Source organism: Nasonia vitripennis (assembly GCF_009193385.2).
Source record: "Nasonia vitripennis strain AsymCx chromosome 4 unlocalized genomic scaffold, Nvit_psr_1.1 chr4_random0007, whole genome shotgun sequence".
Lineage (NCBI taxonomy): Eukaryota > Metazoa > Arthropoda > Insecta > Hymenoptera > Pteromalidae > Nasonia > Nasonia vitripennis.
The window spans coordinates 3,139,841-3,162,046 of record NW_022279643.1 but is presented as its reverse complement, the minus strand read 5'-3'; the positions used below and the strand labels follow the sequence as shown (position 1 = coordinate 3,162,046).

The 22,206-nt window shown below is 40.4% G+C and overlaps 1 protein-coding gene across 14 annotated transcripts in view; it reads left to right on the top strand.

Annotated features, from left to right (window-relative positions):
• The window catches only part of LOC100114161 (methylmalonate-semialdehyde dehydrogenase [acylating], mitochondrial), a 242,410-nt gene that overhangs the window by 162,109 nt on the left and 58,095 nt on the right, over positions 1-22,206 (top strand). For 7 of the 14 annotated variants that reach the window (XM_032602011.1, XM_032602010.1, XM_032602009.1 and 4 more), the window contains 1 exon segment: positions 5,866-6,065. The exons of the other annotated variants lie outside the window; for them this stretch is intronic. In XM_032602011.1, the coding sequence (XP_032457902.1) occupies positions 5,952-6,065 (114 nt within the window). In that variant the 5' untranslated portion in view covers positions 5,866-5,951. 14 annotated transcript variants of the gene reach the window in all.

Below are 22,206 nucleotides of genomic sequence, written 5' to 3'. Positions count from 1 at the left end.
GCGGGAGTATCAAAAGAATCTTATTAGGAGAATAGAAACTAACAGTAAGGAAAATAACCCCCGCGAAATATACAGAGGGATTAACGCCATCAGAAAGGGTTTTAGGAGTAGAGCGCAATTGATGAAGGACGAAAACGGGGACCTCGTAACAAATGACAACGAATTACTGTCGCTGTGGAAAAATTATTTCGATAAATTATTAAACGTGCACGAAAATAGCGAAGAATTAGGGGACGAAATTCACACTGCTGAACCCCACGTGGAGGAACCGAGCTACCAAGAAGTAGAGGCCGCGATTAAAAAACTAAAAAACAAGAAAGCCGCGGGAAATGACTCTATACCAGCTGAGTTACTCAAATATGGGGGCGTCGAGCTCACTTTCAAAATCTATAAACTAGTATGTACCATCTGGAAAAATGAAACAATACCCGAAAATTGGAAGGAATCTATCATTATACCGATTTTTAAAAAGGGGGATAAGAGAGACTGCAATAACTATAGGGGTCACTTTTAGCAACGTGCTACAAAGTTCTGTCAAACGTAATACAAGCTAGACTCACTCCATTCGCGGAAGATATAGTAGGAGATTATCAGTGAGGATTTCGGCGCAACAGATCGACGAGCGATCAAATGTTTACCATAAGACAGTTGCTCTATTAAGCGAAGCAAAATGTATCAAATTCTAGTACTTCTCGGTGTACCGAAAAAACTCGTGAGATTAATTCAAATATGTCTGAACAGAAGCACGGGAAAGGTCCGAGTAGGCGGTAATGTATCAGAACCCTTCATGATACGCGATGGTTTAAAACAAGGGGATGGGCTCTCTACGGTGTTGTTTAACTTAACGTAGGAGTATGCCGTTAGAAAAATGCAGGTTAGCCAGCTGGGTGCAACGCTTAATGGAACAACGCAGATACTAGGCTACGCAGATGATTTGGATATACTGGGGGATTGTAGGGAAACGGTAGCAAGAAACGCGAAAATCCTCATAAAAGCGGTGGAGTATAAAGGGTTAGAAGTGAGTGAATCAAAAACAAAGTACATGATTGTGGATAAGCTAGGCATCTGCAGAAGGGAGGAAGATCTCAGAGTTGGGAATTTTACTTTTGAAAAGGTTAGCGAATTCAGGTATCTGGATACGACCATAGATGATAGAAACGAGATTAATGTCGAAATAAATAAGAGACTCCATTCGGGTAATGCTTGCTTCTACGCCGTGAGTAATTTACTTAAGTCGAGGCTGTTGTCTAAAAACGTTAAAATAAGAATATACAGGACAATAATACTGCCGGTGGTTCTGTACGGGTGCAAAACGTGGGCTCTCACTAAGCAGGCGGACAACCGTTTTAGGGTATTTGAAAATAAATTCTTGCGAAAAATATACGGGCCGAAGAAAGATGAGGAAACCGGGGAATGGAGGAGACTACACAATGATGAGTTACACAATCTGTACGCGTCACCAAATATTAACAGAATAATAAAATCACGCAGATTGGGATGGGCAGGGCACGTAGCGAGAATGGAAGACGACCGTACGGCAGCGCGTGTCATGAAGGGCAGGCCGATGGTAACGCGACCTCTAGGTAGACCTAGACGTAGATGGGAGGACAACGTAAAAGCGGATCTAGTAGAAATAGGATGGGTGGGGGTCGATCGGAGAGGTGCATCTTGGGTGGGGTTGACACAAGATAGGGCAGCGTGGAAGGCTTGCGTAGATGAGGCGATGAACTTTCGAGTTCCAAATGCCATGTAAAAAAAAAAAATGCCGGTAATCGAGGCAGGATTGAGAGTGACGAAATAGGGCAGAATTGGCTCAGTGGTATCATGCGCGCCTAGGGATTTCAGGAGCGCCGGATCAATTCTCGGTCCCGGTGTATCTTTTTGTGATTTCTCCTTTCATCGTCAAGTCTCACCCCGTTACAATATATGTATATTCTTAACCATTAAGGATAAATTCTCAATTAAGGATATACTCTCAATTCTCGATGGTTACTCTCAAATTTTAGCGTACGCTTAATTATTGAGGGTTACTTGCAAAGGTTCCGTTTCAACTCTGAAACATTGAGAGTTATTATTAAATAGCAGATTATGTATCAAGGGAATAAAAGTAGAGAATGTCTCAGATTGCATATGATTTTCGCCAAGAGCCGAAGTCTAAGGCTTTCTCTACTTATTCCCATGTTGCATATACTAATTTTCTCCACGAAATGCGTATGCTGTTTTTCAAACACTGAAGGTTATATCCTTCAACTTTAGGAATGACTTTAAAAAGATGGTAGCTAATTATATATTATCTAATAACAGCTAATCTAAATAATTTAGAGTTGATTCTCAAATGTCAACGTTTTTACATGTTGTTTACATATTCTTCATGATAAAACATTCAAATTTAGATGTGGTGGAGATTAGGCCAAGCTGTGTATCATAAGTTATAGCATTGTTAGTGTTTTTTGAAATAGTTTTTTAAAAAAAATGCTATAACTCATAATACAAAGCTTGGTCCAATCTCCACCATGTCTAGATTGGAAGTTTTTATCATAAAGAACGTGTACAATTTTATTCAAAATTTTAAACCTTGCCGCAGTGAAACAATATGATGTCGAGCAATACAAAGGTGGGCAGCTAATATAAAACATGATATATATATATATATATATATATATAAAATATTTCTATATATAAAATATATATATATATATATATATATATATATATATATAAATATTTCTATATATAAAAAAAATATATATATATATATATCATATAAATATTTTTTTCCAATTCTGCAGGAAATTTACAAAAAAAGGTGTCTCAATGTGTTTTACCAAAAACGCTACTATCTTGCCTTTAGTTGGCAAAATGAGCAAAAATTTAGAAAATCATAGTTTTTGATATGGCCATGACATCGCAAGGAATAGACTTAGAGGTTTGACATTTGTTGTGTTCTTTTGGGGGTAGTCTAGACTAGGTAATAAAGTTTGCCCGGAATTTGAAAAATTTTTTCACGGGTTGACGTGGAATGTCCCAAATATATATGTAATAACGTCCCATATATATATATATATATATGGGACGTTTCACGTCAACCGGACCATCAGTGCACCCAAAATTGGGGTTAACCTAACAAGACGTTTGAGGTCTCAAAATGATCGTCTGGTCAAGGGCTTTTGAAAAAGTTCTGGCCTTTTCAAAAATCCAATGTGGCGCATAATATATGGAGCCTGAAACCCACGTTTTCATAGCACATTCAACAAAAACAATAGTAAAAATGTTCTAATTTGTGAAATATCCCACCAAAAAGCATGTACAACTCATGATAGGACATCTTATTGACAATGCTGACGGAATTCCAAAATCAAAAATGGCGGAATCAAAATGGTGGACATTATACCTCCACCAAACCCATTTTACCGCAACAAATGATTTTTGATCAGTTTAAAGTATCGATATGGAGGTTTTCAGGGTCACTGAATCTTATTTTAACCTCGACATTTCAAAATTCGAAGTGGTGGATCCAAAATGGCCGACATTATACCACCACCAAACCAATTTTACCGCAACAAATGATTTTAGATCAGTTTAAAGAATCGATATGGGGGTTTTCGGGGTAATTGAATCTTAGCTTGACCTTGAAATTTCAAAATTTAAAATGGTGGATCCAAAATGGCGGACATTATACCGCCACTAAACCAATTTTACCGCAACAAATGATGTAGGATCAATTTAAAGTATCGATATGGGGGTTTGTGAGGTTAATGGTTATAAATGTATTATCGGAATCAGTATTTGTGCACATGAATCTTATATTTTTCCGGTCTATTAGATTTAGAATTATCTGTCTGCGGTTTTTGCACTTACATTTTTCTATTGTTCTGTGTATATGTATAAGCCTGCGTGGATGAAAAAAATATATTATTTTCTGGGATAAATCCATGCCCCATTTGTATGTTTGTGACAGGTGGACAGTTTTTAAATCTCTTTGATAGGAATTGACGAGTTTGTTCGTGATCTTTTTTGGTGTATAAGAAAAATTTTATATTGAATGATCGCCCATTAGCCCATGAATAAAGAGCTTTAACATCTAGAATTGCTTTATTTTTTGCAGCTTTTAAGCTCGCTCTTGTAGCTTCTCTCTTTACTATCGCTCCAACTCCATCGCAACTAGCTTTTCCGTGTGCTGTTGCAAAACAGTGCCATTCAGCATCAACGCCAAAATCTCTCTTATGGCTCATTAAACTACTCATTTGATAACGATTTTTAAAATGCTGTTTAGCACCATCAGTAGCATATATTACCTTTTTTACTGTGGGACAAACCTTGCGAATTTCAGGTATAAGCTTTTGCTGCATTATGTATACTGCAGTGGCATCATGAGTAGTACAGTCGGACATTTTTCCACGTTTTGCAACAGGGGAAGCCAAAACTCCATCTGATTCTCTTAACTGTTTTGCTTTACGAGCCATTCTGTGAGACACACCAAATTGGTTCATAATTTTACGTATTGCCCAGTGTTCGGGCAAAATAGTAAGAATACTGACACGTAATGGACCGTTCTCCGACAGGGATTGGAATTTGTTTTTAAGTCCAGTTAAAATATCTGTAATATCATCTTGCATAGGTGCATCGGTGTTTGAAACCAAAGGTGAGTCAGTCTCTGATTCAAAATCAACACTCATACTGACGTTTGGAGATGACAAATCATGTAGTTTGTAAAAGGATTTTCTACATGTATCACAAATTAGTGAAGATGTTGGATAATCAGGATAGACATCTTGAAATTCTTTGGAGATCTTCCTAAGAGATTTGCTGTGTCCTGTATTAATATCAAATGGATTAACGCATCTATCGATACGATATTTTTTCGCGGGAGAAGACATTGTTGTAGGATATGAGAAAGCACAACCAAAACAAAAAAAATGTTAGAAATAACAAAATTACGGCTAGTACAGTTGAACAAGGAGTTGCCGATAGAGTAAGACTTACTCAACAACTGCCTTAAAAAGGATGTTGGAGAAAAAGTCGCCGATGAAGAAAGTATTCCTTGAAGAAAATATTCCTTTCTATGGGTTGCTAAACGTGGGAAGGGGTTGGGGGTCTAGGTAAAAAAGAGGGATGAAATAAACCACTTGAAAGCAATAAATTCCTTTGCCACAAAACAGTTTTATTTGCTGAAGTCTTTGCACAAGTTGTCATTGGACACGAGCCGTGTACTTGCAGCATTAGGCTGTTGGAAGAGGGGCGAGGTACAGCGCTGGACCCGGCCTCCTTATGTGCCCTCCGCAACGCTACTTCACTTGTGGGATATTTCTAAAAAATATAAATTAAATGTTGTTAGCAACAAGTACAGTGTGAAAAATATTAATTAAATTTATTAGCTACGCATACAACGTGTGGATAATTATAACGTACGGTATGTATATGATATTTTTCGGTAGAAATAGTTTATATTGTAAATATTTTTTGTTTTTTAATTCACGTGAAAAGCAAACATTTTTATGAGACAAATATTTTTTTTGTTTTTTTGCATGATTTTACCCAGGCTGGAACCCTTAATGATGTCATTTGATTTTGGCTAGGCTCCTTCGCCCTTCAAATAATATAGTGACGATTTATGATAGTCTAGAACAGCCATTAGGACCTAAAGCCTTCTTTAAGCTCAAACTTCCTCGCCTTCGGGGAGGTTCTTCATCTTCCAGAAGGGATTTAGTTATAATTATAAAAAAAAATTGGATTATCTTGTTAATAATTATTTTTTAGAAAGAGTATTTACGTGTTATTAAGAAACGTGTCAATACTACATGAGAAAAATGTATAGATATTCACAAATGTTTGTCTAAATTAATTTAATTGATGTATTGATTTAAGATTCAAAAAGTACGGAATTCACGGAGGTACATGACCCAGCAACAAATGAAGTAATCTGTCGAACACCTAAGAGTACTGAATCGGAAATGCAAGATGCTGTGGCAAGTGCTAAAGCAGCTTTTAGTACGTGGCGACAAAGCAGTATAATGACTAGACAAACATTGATGCTTAAGTATCAAGCACTGATACGTGAACACTCGGTAAGTCGTATATTATATATATTATATTTTTAATTCATCATTGTAGCGACTATAAGGCACTCTATGCGCGGATTTTAAATTTTCACTTTTTAGGGGTAATAATTTATTCTTAGGCAAAAATCGCTCGCAAAAAACGAATAATCAATCAAAAAAAGTACATTACGATACTAGTGGCATGGATAGTATATTACGACACTAGTGCGGTAAAGTAGTTTGATACAACGTACGTAAAACAAGATTTAGCGAGTGCATTTTTGCAGGAGCGTGGCATAAATCGAGGTTTACGCCACGGCGTGTCATAATCTTACTTCACGGCACGGGGTGTATAAGCGCCCAAGCGTAGCGGGTACGCTTAACGCCGTGCCATGAAGAACGACTTATGGCACGTGTATCGTACAATATTTTATAGCATTGGCCTGACATAAGCCCGCTGTCACGCCTATCCGTGGCATTGGCAATCCATTTTTTCACCGTGCAGTAGCCCCCGAGCGTAGCAAAGGTAATGAGCACGGTAAAATAATGGACTACTTATGCCACTGATAGGCGTGAAATAGGTGCGGACTTATGCGATGCAGTGCTATAAATAAATAAAATACTGCATTTTTTAAGATTCATAGTGGAATTAAAACATTTAAATTACCATCATGCTAAAAATATGTGTTTAAGGTTTGTATGTTTTTATGTTCGTAAGAATCTTGTTTTCGCACGACAGTTGAGTATCAATATTTATAGAAACTCTAGTATCCTTATTTTTCACTTCAGCAGAGAAAATTAATTATCATAAGCATATCCATTATTTATATATAATAAATATACATATCTCAACAAAAAGGGTATATACAAAGGGTATATACAGGGTGACCCAATTTAAACGGGCACCGCTCATAACTCGTCAGGGACAGCCACAATCGAAAAAATGGTAGAGACCAAAGTTGTAGGATATCGAAGGGGCAACCCGATGGTGACCTTGGATTTGACCTTGAACGCGTTTTTCAAGGTCATTTGAAGGTCAACTTTGGATTTTTAAATAGGAATCCCATTCTTTTATTGCGGGAATGGAAAGAGCGGTAAATTTTACGTTCAGAATGGTATGTTCGGTTGCGGCACTGAAGGTCAACGCAAGGTCATGCAGCCAGAATGAAACCCCGCCTACGTAATTCCTCTAGCAACGCCAAATTAAAAAAATTGGTAGAGATTAAAGTTGTAGGATATCGAGGGGACAACCCGATGGTGACCTTGGATTTGACCTTGAACGCGTTTTTCAAGGTCATTTGAAGGTCAACTTTGGATTTTTAAATAGGAACCCCATTCTTTTATTGCGGGAATGGAAAGAGCGGTAAATTTTACGTTCAGAATGGTATGTTCGGTTGCGGCACTGAAGGTCATCTCAATGTCCTGCAGCCAGAATGAAATCCCGCCTACGTAATTCCTCTAGCAACGCCAAATTAAAAAAAAGTGGTAGAGACCAAAGTTGTTGTATAGGGGGGGGGGGGGGGAGAATTGTGACCTCGAATTTGAGCCAGTCCTACAAGGTCATTTCAAGGTCAAATTATTTTTTTTCAAACAGCACCCACTTTTTCGACTCCGGATCCTGAAAGCGTGTAAAATGTTGCACTTTAAACGAAGTAGTAAATTTAAAATAGAAGAAAAGATTTTAATCATTTAGCGTACCATTTCCTGCGTTTTGTCATCATTATAAAACTTGATGTCCAGGACCCACGACGAGGACGTAGCAGGGTGGATTTTCAGGTCCCATTTTGATCCGGCCGATGAAGGCAAGACGTGAAGACACCGGCCGATTAAGGCAAGAATCATAGCCCGGCCGATGAAGGCAAGACGTGAAGACACCGGCCGATTAAGGCAAGAATCATAGCCCGGCCGATGAAGGCAAGACGTGAAGACACCGGCAGATGAAGGCAAGACCATGAAAAAATCACTTTATAAATAGAGTTTAAGCTTTACCTAATTAAGTGTTCAAAAATCCCTCCATGATGTCTAATACATAGTTGAATTCTTCGCTCAAAGCTTCCAACAGTCGACAGAAGCACATGCCTTGGTATGCCTCTGCAAGTATTAATGATTCTTTGCATTTGATTTAAAAAATCTTGAACATCTAAACTTCTATGCGCAGGTGCACCATCATGTTGAAGCCACATACGCATTCTGGTTTGTATATTAACATCTTCTAACAGATTTGGTAATTCATTTGTCAGAAAATGGAGGTATCTATCTCTGTTAACATTACCGTCAAAAAAGTAAGGCCCAATTAGATAGCCATTAACAATACCACACCATACTACAAGACTCCATTGATGTTGGTGATCGACTGCACGGGTCCAATGAGGATTTTCAATGGACCAATAGTGGGAATTGTGTCGGTTTAGTTGACCTGTATTATGGAAAGTGGCTTCATCGGAAAACATGACGTACCTGAAAAAATGTGGATCGTTTTGCAATCTTTCCTGTGCCCATTGGCAAAATCGTAACCTTCTTTCAAAATCACGTTCTGTTAGCTCTTGGGTCAAAGTAATATGATATGGATGGTAACGATGGAGTCTTGTTATTCTTCTCACTGTTTCTCTCGGGATGCCAGATCGTACTTCTATTTGTCGAATTGAAATATGAGGATCTAAATAAATCATAGCAAGCACCACCAATACTCGTGGATCATTTCGCTCGATAGTCATTACTCTATGACGTTGTCGTGATCTTTGAGGTCCTCGCCTCTCTCGCTGTTCAATTCTCTGGATCGTACTTCGAGATGGATGATGATTTCTGTTTGGGAAACGCCTCCGATATAATTGTGCTGCTGCATTATAATTTCTTCGACACTCTCCCAAAATCAATAAAATATCAACAATTTCGCTTCGACTATAGTCCGGCATATTTACTTAGATTATAAATATTACAAAAATAAAAAAAATGACTCAAATCACATATTTTCAATTATTAAATTAGTATTTGAAGTCGATAAATATCTAAATAAATTTAAAAATTCTACTGCATTACTAGAACTTAGACTGTTTTCTGCAAAAAATAATAAATAAAAAACTACTTAAACAATTATTTAATTGCAAATAGTAATTATTAATTTTTTATTATAAAATAATTTATTGATTAGGAAGCTTTTATGAAATAGATAATAAATAAATATTTTGTAATTCCAAAAGTGTTAAAAGTAAATTTTAATAGATAACTTATAAAATAGTTAAAATTGTATTTTAGTAAAAGATTTATTTTAACTTATTAAATTTTATGAAGTGAAATCAAACTTATACATACATTTAAAATATGGGTAATTAATCGGAATATTTAGCTCTTAAACAATATTTTCTAGAATAATCGCTATGACTTGAAATTATATCAAACATTTTTTAATTTTAAGTAAATTGATTCTTCAAGAAATACCTTCATTACGTATTGCAGAACTTTTTTTATACAAGACATTAATACAAAAATTTTAATAGAAAATGTATATTCGTATTATTTTTAATATTAAATGAAATGATGTAAAAAGTACAATCTTCATTTGTTAACAATAATAAATATTCTGTTACGTTAGATAAAAATTTTTTTACATTAACATAACTTTAGATGCAATATTTTATATTAATATGTATGTTATTAATTAATTATTATCGTGTTAAATACAATATTTTACAGCTTACATATTGTACAAGTTTAAATAATGAACATACATTTTTTAGTGTTGTTGGTTGTTTATTATTACTTATCTAATAGAAAAGTGCAAAAAATTTAAGTACCTACCAATTTCTGCTGCAAAAATATTTCTAATAGAATTAAAATATTTATACAGTGGAATTATCACTAAATAATTATATTAACTGTTGCCAGTAATTGTATGTATAATCTGTGTGACGACATGGTATGTATTACAAACTTTATAATTCTGCTTATACATATGTATTTTCAACATGCGTGTTTACATGTATGTGTGTATAGCATATGTATACAAACATACGTATGTATGTATATCTATGTATACTTAAAACAATAATAATTTATGAATAAATTAAATGGAAAAACAACAACGTTATTTAAAAAAACATAATGCAATTTATTTCTGATTCAAATAATAAATGTGTGTAAAATAAATATAAAAACTTTTTTACTTTATACTTCGATGTTTTACTTTTTCTTTTTCTGTATCGATGGCTTTTTATTGTAAAATTCTATTCATATTTTGGCATTACGGTTTATCAATTTATGATTTTTTAAAAATAAAACATTTAATATTTTTTTTACGTTTTTATCAAACTTTGACGTTTTTCTACAATACTTCGATGTTTTACTTAATCTTTTTCTGTATCGATGATTGGCTTGTTAATAAAAATTTTCGTTAATATTTTTGGCGGAAGGCCGAGTGTGAGACTCTTTCGACAATTTTCGGAGGCTATTTTTATTTTTGCAAATCGAAAGTTCGGGCGGCAGGTGGCGACCACCTAGAGGAGTCATTCGCAAGTTAACCGTCGGAAGGGATCATTCGGGGAATAGCGAGACTTATGTTTGGACGCTAGCGAGGGCTCATTTGCGTCTTGGCCGCTGGACAGAGAACATCTAAGAAGGGATTTCATCTCGGATACAAAGTAAAAGTAAAGTTTGAAAAAAAATAATTTGACCTTGAAATGACCTTGTAGGACTGGCTCAAATTCAAGGTCACAATTCTCCCCCCCCCCCCCTATACAACAACTTTGGTCTCTACCACTTTTTTTTAATTTGGCGTTGCTAGAGGAATTACGTAGGCGGGGTTTCATTCTGGCTGCAGGACATTGAGATGACCTTCAGTGCCGCAACCGAACATACCATTCTGAACGTAAAATTTACCGCTCTTTCCATTCCCGCAATAAAAGAATGCGGTTCCTATTTAAAAATCCAAAGTTGACCTTCAAATAACCTTGAAAAACGCGTTCAAGGTCAAATCCAAGGTCACCATCGGGTTGCCCCTTCGATATCTTACAACTTTGGTCTCTACCATTTTTTCGATTGTGGCTGTCCCTGACGAGTTATGAGCGGTGCCCGTTTAAATTGGGTCACCCTGTATATATATATATATATATATATATATATATATATATATATATATATATATATCAAAATAACGTTAAAACGTTTCAGAAAACGCGTTATTTTTAACTCTTGAAAGCCCCCTTCGCCCCCCCCCCCCGCTCGCCACTCCTCATTGCTATTCCCCCTCTGTCCTCCCTCAGCCCCCCTCAGTCATAATTCATTCAACATTTTCAGTAATAATGTTAATAATTATACTAAAAGTTCTATTTTTTTACACTACCCATAAGGTAAGTAGAAGAGCGCGCGTGAGACACTGCGCGTGAAGGTAGACTTATTCGGGCTTGCATCCAGTAAACACATGTGCGCGGAGACCGAACTAAAGTATCCCGGTAAACGTATCGTGTCGACGAGCATCATCCGAGCACTTATCTCCCATGGCTGGCACCTTCGATCTCAGCTTGACGTCCAGAAGCAGCTACCCAGGAGCCTTCCGAGGAGTGGAGCAGCTTGGCTAGGATAGACGCCTCCTCGCCACGAATAACCGGATTTCGTCGTTTGACCTTGGTGACCGGAGATCGTGCTCGACGAGTGCTTCGCATCTTCGTATATCTCACGACTCTCTTCACACGACTATATAGACGCTGAAGCTGAGATTCGTACCACCGAATCCTCGGCTCGTCTACCAAACACCGTCCTCTGGCGCGACTATTGTAACCAATTGAAGTGATTAATGTATGCAACTATTCTATTTACAAGTTTGCTCGTTGTGCTGTTACGAACCCCCTCCTTCCTATCTCCTGTTCGCGGACTCGACAGGGTTAGACTAAGATATAGCCGCATCATCGTCGTCGCCGTTGACAATGAAGCAACCCTGTGCGCGGAGAAAGCTCGGCGAGCTTCACTCGCCGTGCATTTTGTATATTCACGTGACTTGGCTGCATTGCATGGAGTTGTCATCGCACTGACGGCTAACGTCTGTGGGCGACTCCAGCGTCATCAAGAAATAGCCGTGGCGCAGTATTTTAACAGATAGAGAAACTGCTCAGTGACTCTGCGGCATCTTCGTGGCCACCGTTCACATGGCCAGTTGCCACTTTCAAACTGGTGCGTCAACGTTGCAGGTAACGAACGAGAGCGTCGCAGTAGGTGGGCATTAAAATAAATTCGTGTAGCAAGAAGAAAGAATCAGCTCGTCTCGCGGAAGAAAAATTTCGTCGGGGAAAATTGAATCGAATGCGAGCGTAGCAACAGCAAGCATAGCGAACAGCGGCGAGTGGATGGCGGCAAGTCAGCGGCGCGGACGTCCAGAGCGGGCGTCATCGTAAGTCCGGTGAGAGTGTACAGAGAATGTGAGTGTATTAGACTCGTGAGTAAGATTCTCTCGGCGGATCGGCAGAAATAACAAGCCTAGTGGCAGGCTGGTCCGATTTCGGACGGAGTAAACTAGCAAATTTTGTTTACGTTGTGTGACGGAAAAAATTACGGTTTGATTTGATAGATTTTTGGATAGACTCAAATCTAACAAAACCATAGAGCAAATTACTGAAGCAGAGAGGATAATGGCTCTGCCATTCGTATTTATAGGCGTAGCCGCAGAATGGTACGAGAACAACAAAGATGAGTGACAACGCTGGGAAGAGTTCTATACGGCGGCGACACGACGATACGGCACGAACAGGCGATTCCAACAACGGATGCAGAGAGAAGATACCAAGGTGCACATGAGCCCGTTTCGTGACATGCCTGAGAGGCATGATGAAGGAAATAAAGCCACAAACAAGCCTGAAAAAACAATTAGACCTCTCACATAAAAATCTGAGGCTAGAACTGCAAAGATTGTATGAACTGCCATGACTGGAACAGCTTCCGAAGAAGCCGAAACCGTAATGGCAAGCAGGCAAGAGTACCGCGCGCCACCACCATTGGAGCAAACTCTACTAGCATCGCTTGCGTACGTCTCAACGATGAAACGCAAACAGCCTGGCACCGCAGCTGCAAAGTGATATAGACAATTACCGGAAAATGACGCAACGTTGGCCGAGCCTTTGACATGGCTGACAAACAAAGATCAGCCGTTTGTTTAGGGCGATAAACAGCAATCAGCATTCGAGACGATAAAAGCTCTTATCGTCTTGGCTCCAGTACTACACTGCCCGTGCTTCAATCAGCAGTTCGTCATACAAACCGACGCAAGTGATACAGGGCTCCGCGTTGTGTTGACGCAGTGCATAGATGGACAAGACCGAGTATTTGAATTCGCCAACAAAGTACTCACTCCCATAGAGAGGGATTACACGGTCAGCGAAAAAGAATGCTTGGCCGTGCATTTCGCCATACGCAAGTTTCACCAGTAGATCCAAAGTTATAAATTCAATGTCATAACAGATTACAGCAGCCTAAGGTGGCTATGCAATCTCTGTCAGCTGAACAGAGTACAACAACGCGCGCCACCAGGTTTCATGGGTAAACGTGTGGTGCAAAGGCATTGGCAAAGGGTAACCGGAGATATCATGGGCCCCTTGCCGAAGTCTGCTAAAGGTCACGAGTACGCACTTATCTTTCAGGGTTTGTTTACTTGATGGATAGAGTGCGTGCCACTTTGCAAAGCCAACGGCAAAGCGATTTTGAGATTCGGTGCACCCGAGGTGTTCCACTCGGATAATGGTACCAAATTCAAAAACAAGATAATAAACAAGTACTTGGCAGAACAAGGAATCCACCACTCGCACTCACCGCCATATCACCCGCAGGCAAATCCATTGGAGCAAATAAACCGCACTGTCAAGAAAGAAACTTCCACGTTTGCTCAAGATAATCATCGAGCATGGGACGAGTACCTCAACGAGATAGCGTTCTCCCTCAACACCGCAGTGTATGAATCTACAGGGGTTTTGCCCGCAATAATAAATTTCAGCAGGCAGCCGGAAGTGCCGGCATCTTTTAGAAGAAAAGAAGATCAAAAGGCTGCACGGTAGGAGACTGTGGGAGCGTGGCGAAACCGCCACGCCAAGCTGCCAGCTCTGCACGAGCGTGCAAAGGCCCTGTCTGGCGAGTCGAAAGATCTTCAGGCGGCATTTTTCGATGCCCGCCGACTAGCGCCAACTTTCAAGGTTAGCGGCGTCGCCAAGAGGAGACACGTATTGTCGTCTGCGGCAAAAGGCATCACGGCAAAATTGGCTTTTCTGTACATAGGCCCATATACGATTACGGCCCAAGTCAGCTCGAATACATTCGAGCTCACCTATAAAAAAGGAAGAGTGGAAAAGCTTGTGTCGGCCGAAGAAATGAAGATCTTTTATGACAAAGACGACGAAGAGGGGGACGACGATGAGTCTCGATCACCGAGGGATGCTTGCGAGGTGAAGGCGATGAGCGACTCGCCAGAAGCGTGCGAACTCGAGTCTGAGCTCAAGCCGACGGACATAGTGGCGGAAGGGAAGCGCGAGCAACGGCCCGGTAAATATGGGTCGACATCCGCAGTGGCAGAGAGAAGTGGCTGACCCGTAAACGAAGCGACTCCGAAACCCTCTCGCCACCCGCGCGGGCGACCACGGAAAATTGTAATGGCGAGCGCGAATTAGCAGGATGGAAAGCGTAAGCCCGGCCAATCTATGGACTCGACTTTAGTAAATCGGCCGAAACAGCCAAAGCCGACGGCATTATCATCTAGAAAGACGTGAGCAAGGCGCCGCACCGAGCGATTGACATCACGAGGAAGAATGCGCGCAAATAAAGGAGCAGTAGCGCGCCGAGTATCTCCGGAAGAAGAGGGAGGAAGAGCCGAGATGCTATGTCTGCAGCCACCCGGGCGTAAAGCGGTCGCACCAATGCTCGGAGCTAGCCACACTCAAGAAGATTTTGGCAGAGATATCACGGGACCGTAAGAAGAACTAGGGGGAAAAAAGATGTAGAAGAAATGATCGCTGGAGGGAATAAAAAGTACCTTGTTTTCCCTATATCCTATGTGTTCTTAATTGACTACCTGATATTCCATTGCGCTGCATCCTAGCATCTCAATCTTTCACATGATTGCGCGACGGCGCATAGTTTAGCAAAATCCACTTTTTATGGCCAAAATTCGCTCGACAAGCCAAATCGCAATCATTCTTAGGTTATGTACTTTTTTATTAAATATAAGCAGTACTATACAAATGGAAATCATCGTACAAGTATTTTGCAATTTTTTTCATTAGGAATGATTGCAATTCGGCTTGTCGAGCAAATTTTGGACACAGAAATTGAATTTTGATACACTGTGTGGGGATACAAAAAAATAGTTTTTTAGCTTTTGCAAAAGTAGTCTTCTAAAATTTCAGCCCGATAGGTCGAAAATTGCGTGAGATATCGCATCTCACATATTTTTCGCACACGAAACTATAAGGCACTTCCGTGTCGCGGTCGTGCCTAAAAAACGCGCCTTTCTATTTACCTCATGGGTGGTATTGAAAAAATAGATATATAAATAATGCATTACCTATTTTATTATTCAGATGAATGTAAAATTAATTGTATTGGGGGTGGGCGAGCGGAGCGAGTAAGGGGAACCCCCCTGGTATAATGTGATAAAACAAAAATAAAAGTGATCGATTGATAGAGTGTTGTGAGTTCTTATATGAAACTTATAACTGGAGAATCAATCAGAATATCTGCGATTTACAGGTGTCACGATATGACAAAGGCAGAATTTGTAAAAGGTGTTAGAAAGTTTTTATCGAAACTCAGAAATACGTACAATCATTACATTTTTGGAGATTTTAATATTGACATACCTTAGTGGAAATTTCTCTAACCAAAATGGCGAATACCCCAATTATTCGTCAATTTGTTTACTAACATTTTGAGCAAGACAGACATTTTGATAACAGTTTTGATAAAAACTTTTGAGAATGAGTTCAATGTTCCTCATTGTTTATTAAAGTCGGGGGCATGCATGCATGAACGAAGAACGCTGATCGATTATTCAGTAAGTTTAGGCGAGCTGATTTTGCCCCCTAGACGTTTATTTACTCGTAATGAACAATGCTTCTTTGAATTAGACGTAACGCGCCTAATGTGCGCAGCGTGCACTCGCGTGTGTTATTCGTATGACTGGCGATAAAACGATCGTCGAGATCGGCCGTCGCTCTCGTGAGACAAATCTTCTCGCAAGACTATTCTAGCTAACTGTCGGGCTCAATTACACCGACACTCGCGAGAGAGACAGAGAGAGAGAAAAAAAGAGCACTAGGTTAGCTTGACTCTAACGCGCACCGCGGAATTACTAGATTAATATTGCAGATAAGCTGCACCATTGCTTGGTCGGGTTAATGGCCGAGTCTCTCTTCTCGCCCTCGGTTTTGCGGACACGCTGGTCGCAGTTGCCCCGCTGCTGTGCCTGGATATTTGGGCTGGCTTTCCCCTGCCGCTGCACCTTAGTGATCAGGCTAACTTCGCACTGGTCAGTCTCGATAGCTGCAGAGTCACATCGCTGGACGGTACGTGTCTGTCGGCTTGCAGATTAGCCGGTGGCTTCAGCCACATACGCTCGCAAGCGTAGCTAGAATCAGGGAGAGTCTTTCTCTTCCTTGTAGCGTCTCTATAGGCGCTGCGATGGTCAGCGCGCTCTTTTTTATCGCGCTGCTTTCTCTACTCTCTCTCTCTTTCTCTCTCTTTCTCTCTCTTGTAGTTTGTTGCATGCGCTATTCTGCAACCTTCAACGTGATATAATATTCACTGGAGGCTGCAACTTCCTACAACGTTTTTTTCCTGCTTCGACATCTGTCGCTGACACATAACCTGCAAACACGCACGGCTTCTCTCCTCGCTGCACGGCGTCTCTTTTTCCCTCTAAGTGATCGACGTGGAGCCACCTGTTGGACAGACGGATCACCACCATCAAACACAGTAAGTTATAGACAGAGACATAACATCGTCTAAAATGAGCGGAATTGGTGGGAAAAATGCCGAAATGCCCGAAAGATGCTCCCACACTCGCCTGTGCTGCCTGTGCAGGTGAATACGCCGTCGTCACGCCCAAGATCACACAGACGAGGGCGAAATCGGCGGCAGCGACAGCAGCAACGGCAAACACATCCGCCAAGGGCACGCCTGTAACAGGTGTGCCCAAGAAGAATAAGTCTGCGCCCTCATCTCTCGCCGGCTCCAGAATCCAGTCGCCTGCAAGATCACAGGCGACGTCCATCGAGGGGTCCCTCAAGGACATCTTCGCCGCACTGGACGACATCAGGAGGGTCCACAATGAGGCCCTTCAAGCACAAAACACTTGCCTGCGCTCAAGACTCGGCTAAGCAATGTCGAGTCCTCCATCTCTGAGCTGCAGGCACAATACCAAGAACTGTCGTCAAGGAGCTCCGCAGAGCAGCAGAACAACAGCATTGCTCCGGCCTCGGAGGAGATCAACAAACTCCGCAGCGAGCTGGCTGAGATCAAGAGGAGGCAGGAGCGCTCTGCGGGCAATGTGGTGGTGATCACCGGCCTGGCCTATACCCAGGAGACGTCACTGCAACTCCTGGCTTTCTCCGTCCTGGCTGCACTGGATCCCACGGTCCTGAAGCGGGACGTGGCAGCCGTCAGGATCATGGGGAGACTTGACGCAAAGAACATCAATGCGCAAGGTGACAGCGGACTCCCACCTCTAGCTGTCACTCTCTCTTCCAGTGCGCTAGCCCGCTCCATCATAGTGGCCAAAGCCAGGAAACGCAAGCTTCACACTAGTGAATTAGATGATGCACTACTGGAGGAAGCGAGAGCTCTCTGCCCAGACCACCAGGGACTCATCAACATCAATGAGCTGCTTCCTCCAGACATCCACAAGCTGCGAGTCAAGGCCAGGCTGGAGGGAGGCAAAGAAGAGAAGGGGATGCCGCTCTTTCGTGAAGGCCTAAGGGTCTGTCATTTCAATGCGAATTCCCTTACGGGTCACATTGAGATGATCAGGTTCTTCTTGTCCACTCGTTCCCCCTTCCACGTAATAGCTGTAACTGAGACCTGGCTAAGCGACAAGATATCGTCCATCCCTTCACTGGATGACTAAACTCTGTACAGACGGGACAGAAACAGGAACGGTGGAGGTGTGGCCCTCTACATTCATCACTCATCGACAGCTAGTATTATTTCATCATCTGACGGTGAATGGTCGGGCAAACCAGGTAAGCCGGAGTATCTTTTCTGTGAAATCACAGCTAAGGGAATATCGCCCATCTTCGTGGGGGTTGTGTATCGCCCTCCTCATTCTCCCTTCATCCAGGGATCTAATTTCATTGAACAACTAACAACACATATGCACAATTTCCCCACGAAGGTCATCATGGGAGACTTTAATGCAGACCAGCTTTCCTCGTCTGAAGACGCCAACTTCATCAAGGCTTTCATCGACGAAAACTCCCTTACTTCTGTCCCATATGGTGCAACCCATCACAGACAGGACTCTGACACCTGGCTCGACCTATGCTTAATCGATGAGCAGGATCGCCTGCTCTCATATTGGAAGACAGACACTCGACGTACAGATTCCACGCCACGTACCTGCTACATACAACTACAGAAACTACAAAGGAATTTGTGCTGAGAAGCTAAGGGACTTCCTTAGCGCATGTGATTGGTCATCTTTCACCACGCCATCACTTGACGAATGCATTACCATCCTTAACGACAACATCACGAAAGCCATAAATCATCTCGCCCCATTAAAGACTGTGATACCTGGACGTAAGCGTCACCCGTGGTTCACCGCGGCTCTTCGTGACCTTTTAACTGAAAGGAATAGACTCTACAGGCGTTTTCGCAGAAGTCGACTACCTTGGGATCTATACTTTTATAGAATCGCAAGGGACGACGCTCATAGACAGGTCGAGGAGGCCAGACTGAATTACTATTATTCACGCTTGTCTACTCTGACCGACGTTGCAGAGATATGGAGAGAGCTTGAAAATCTTGGTATTACTACCTCTAAATCTTCTCCACCTGCTCGGTTCTCTCCAGATGCTCTCAACAAACACTTTAGTTCCATCTCAAATGATCCTCAAGCTCCATCTGTTGAGGACCATCTGCGAACCCTTGAGAGTCTAGACCTCCCTGAACATTTCATCTTCAGGGCTATCACAGAGTCGACGTGTTGGCTGCAGTATCAAACTTCAATACCCAGGCCAGGGGAAGCGATGGCATCCCACAGGTTGTAATCTCCAAAGCATTGCCAATACTCGCTCCTTTACTTTGTCAAATTTTCAACCTGTCTTTGAGCGAGGCACGCTTTCCTTCCGCCTGGAAGTCATCGCTCGTGAGAGCATTAAACAAGATCAACTCTCCAACAGCTGTAACAGACTACCGTCCGATCTCTCTACTTTGTTTCCTATCCAAGGCGCTGGAGTGGCTGGTGCTCAATCAAATCTCTGAATACCTTGAAACAAGACTTTATCTTGACAACTTCCAAACTGGTTTTCGCACTGGCCACAGCACGCAGTCCGGCTTAATTAAGCTGACTGATGATGTCAGGCTTGGGATAGACAGGAAGAAGGTCACTCTTCTACTTCTATTTGATTTTAGCAAGGCATTTGATACGGTGTGTCACGTCAGGCTACACGGAAAGCTACCCTCCTTCGGCTTCTCCAAGCAGGTCATCCGCTGGCTTGCATTTTACCTCTCGGGAAGAGAACAGGCCGTCATTGGTGACAACAATGAGATCTCTACCTTTCTACCACTAAACACCGGTAGTCTAGCCTTACCTATATGCTTCGCGTGCAGAAAACAGTTCGATAGAAAATAATAAAACATCACACAATACTGCCCACATAAATCAGGATTTTCACTCTGCATTCTCATAGTGTTTCATCTAAAAAATTTACAATTTAGCCGAAGTCTATCTATATGATCAGGAATCAACGGTGGAGCTCCATAGCTGTCCAAATAATATCCATTACCAAGTTGATCTAAATACATCGCTATCTAGTGCTTTCCAGGTTTAGTGTAATCTTGCGTATTAGATACAATAATCGCCGGCTTTGTCCGAAATTTCTGAATCTGATCCGAGTTATAAACTCCGTACGTGGCGACTGGAAGAGATCGAATAAGAGTAGCCAGTATTTGTAGAGTGTTCTTTTTTTTACACATTGCTTTTGTAAATTTTTCATAGATAAATTAAAAAATCAATGCTTAAGTCTTTTAGCTTCATTTAATGCACATTTATAATTGGTTGGAACATTTTTCGTATAATGAAAAATATAATATGCTTGTGATGACGAAAGTTTATCAAATGATGGGCACTGTATATCTTTATCCATATTTATAACTTCTCGAGCCATCACTTCCTGTAAAAAATTAGCTTTTGCGGTTCCTCTTGTACAGATTAATCTAGCATATCACTAAAATTACATACGAGACTGATCACCCAATGTGCCGTAAAACTTTTGTTTACTGATGCAACAGCTACCTCTTTAGGAATTAAACATCCTTTATCGTTATGGAATCCTCGTATTTCAATAATGAAATCCATAATAACTTTTTACTAACACGTCTGATTAGGCTGACAGGTAGATGGCTATTAAGCTTATTTCTTTAAGACGTTAATCTATTGCACAAAAAAAAATTAGAAATTAGTTTCAGCAAATTATTGCCACGTATTAACTACTGAAGTCAACGATAACTTGTCTCGGCGAATCAATTTCTAACACGTTATCATCCACAGCATAGAGAATACAATCAACTGTAGATTCTAGTGGTTCAGCAAATCAAACTTTTATTCTCATACTACCATGCTTTACTAAATTCCAATGTGAAGTACTATTGACTGAAAAATCAGCAGATAAATCAAAAGCAAACAAGCAGCTTCCTTGAGCATAACGTTCTTTTGAAACATTATTTCCTTGATTTGAAAAATGAATTCCGGTACCTGAATAAAGCGCGTGGTATGCATCAACATATAGTTTCTCTTTGAAATTTGGTTGCAGTGGTTTTAATGGTATTTGTGTACCATCGGTATAAAGTGAAAAGAAATTTATGTTATAACTAGCTAAAAACTCACTCGCTAACGCTCTTTCGTTATATTTAAACATTGATTCAACTTTTAATGTATATAATTCACAAATTTATATAAATGTAAATATGATACAAAAACAATAATAAAGTAATATACCACTATTAAAATATAATTTTATTTTAAAATCAGAAGTAATTACATCATAACATTAAAGCATAAAACTTATTATTTAAATTTAAATTAAATTCGAAGAATGTATTGTTACAGAGTAATATTATCTAGTTATTGAAAAAATATATTTATTTTGATGCGATTTCGAATTGCTAAATTCGAAAATTTTTTTTATATATAGCCTTCTCAACTCCTCTCAAAGAGTCTTATATGGCTCTTCCATCTGCCCGATACCATACAATGGTACCGGCAAGAGAGGTTCCCTATAGTCGTGGTGTATGTGCATCACATCGGAATGTAGTGCACATGCATCTCGACTGGGCCTACAGTTTAATTATACAGTGCGAATCTGTATACAGAGGGATCCGAACCACTGGAGCTTTGACGTTATGAGACACTTATGTACATAGCATACAAACGTATGTAAACATAGAGGTGTCCCGATATCAAAAAAGCCGATAGTCAGGCTTGAACCCGGAACCTCCAGATTACTAGCCCGACAGTCTGCCTTCTGAGCCATTGCCGCTCATAAATTCGAAGAATGTATTGTTATTGAGTAATATTATGTAATTATTGAAAAAATATATTTATTTTGATGCGATGTGTTGTACTAAACATAATACCGAAGGGATTAGATTTTATTTATGGCGGACAAAACATCAGAGTAAAAGGACTAAATTTGACGTCAAGACACAATTACTGTAGACGATAAATGGGAAATTGCGAAATGTTCGTCATGGTGACGGTCATAGTTTTTTAGATGTTCTTTATATCGATATCTGACGATAACACGAATAACCTTCAAAAAGGCACGATATAATATATATGTTGATGTCATGTTAATTGAACTGTTTTGATTGGTTGTTATAGTCATACAACAGATGTATGACATTGTGATTTTTTTAACTCGGTTTTCTAATATACTTAACACGACTTTTGTTGCTATATTATGGCACGTTTATCAAAGTTACT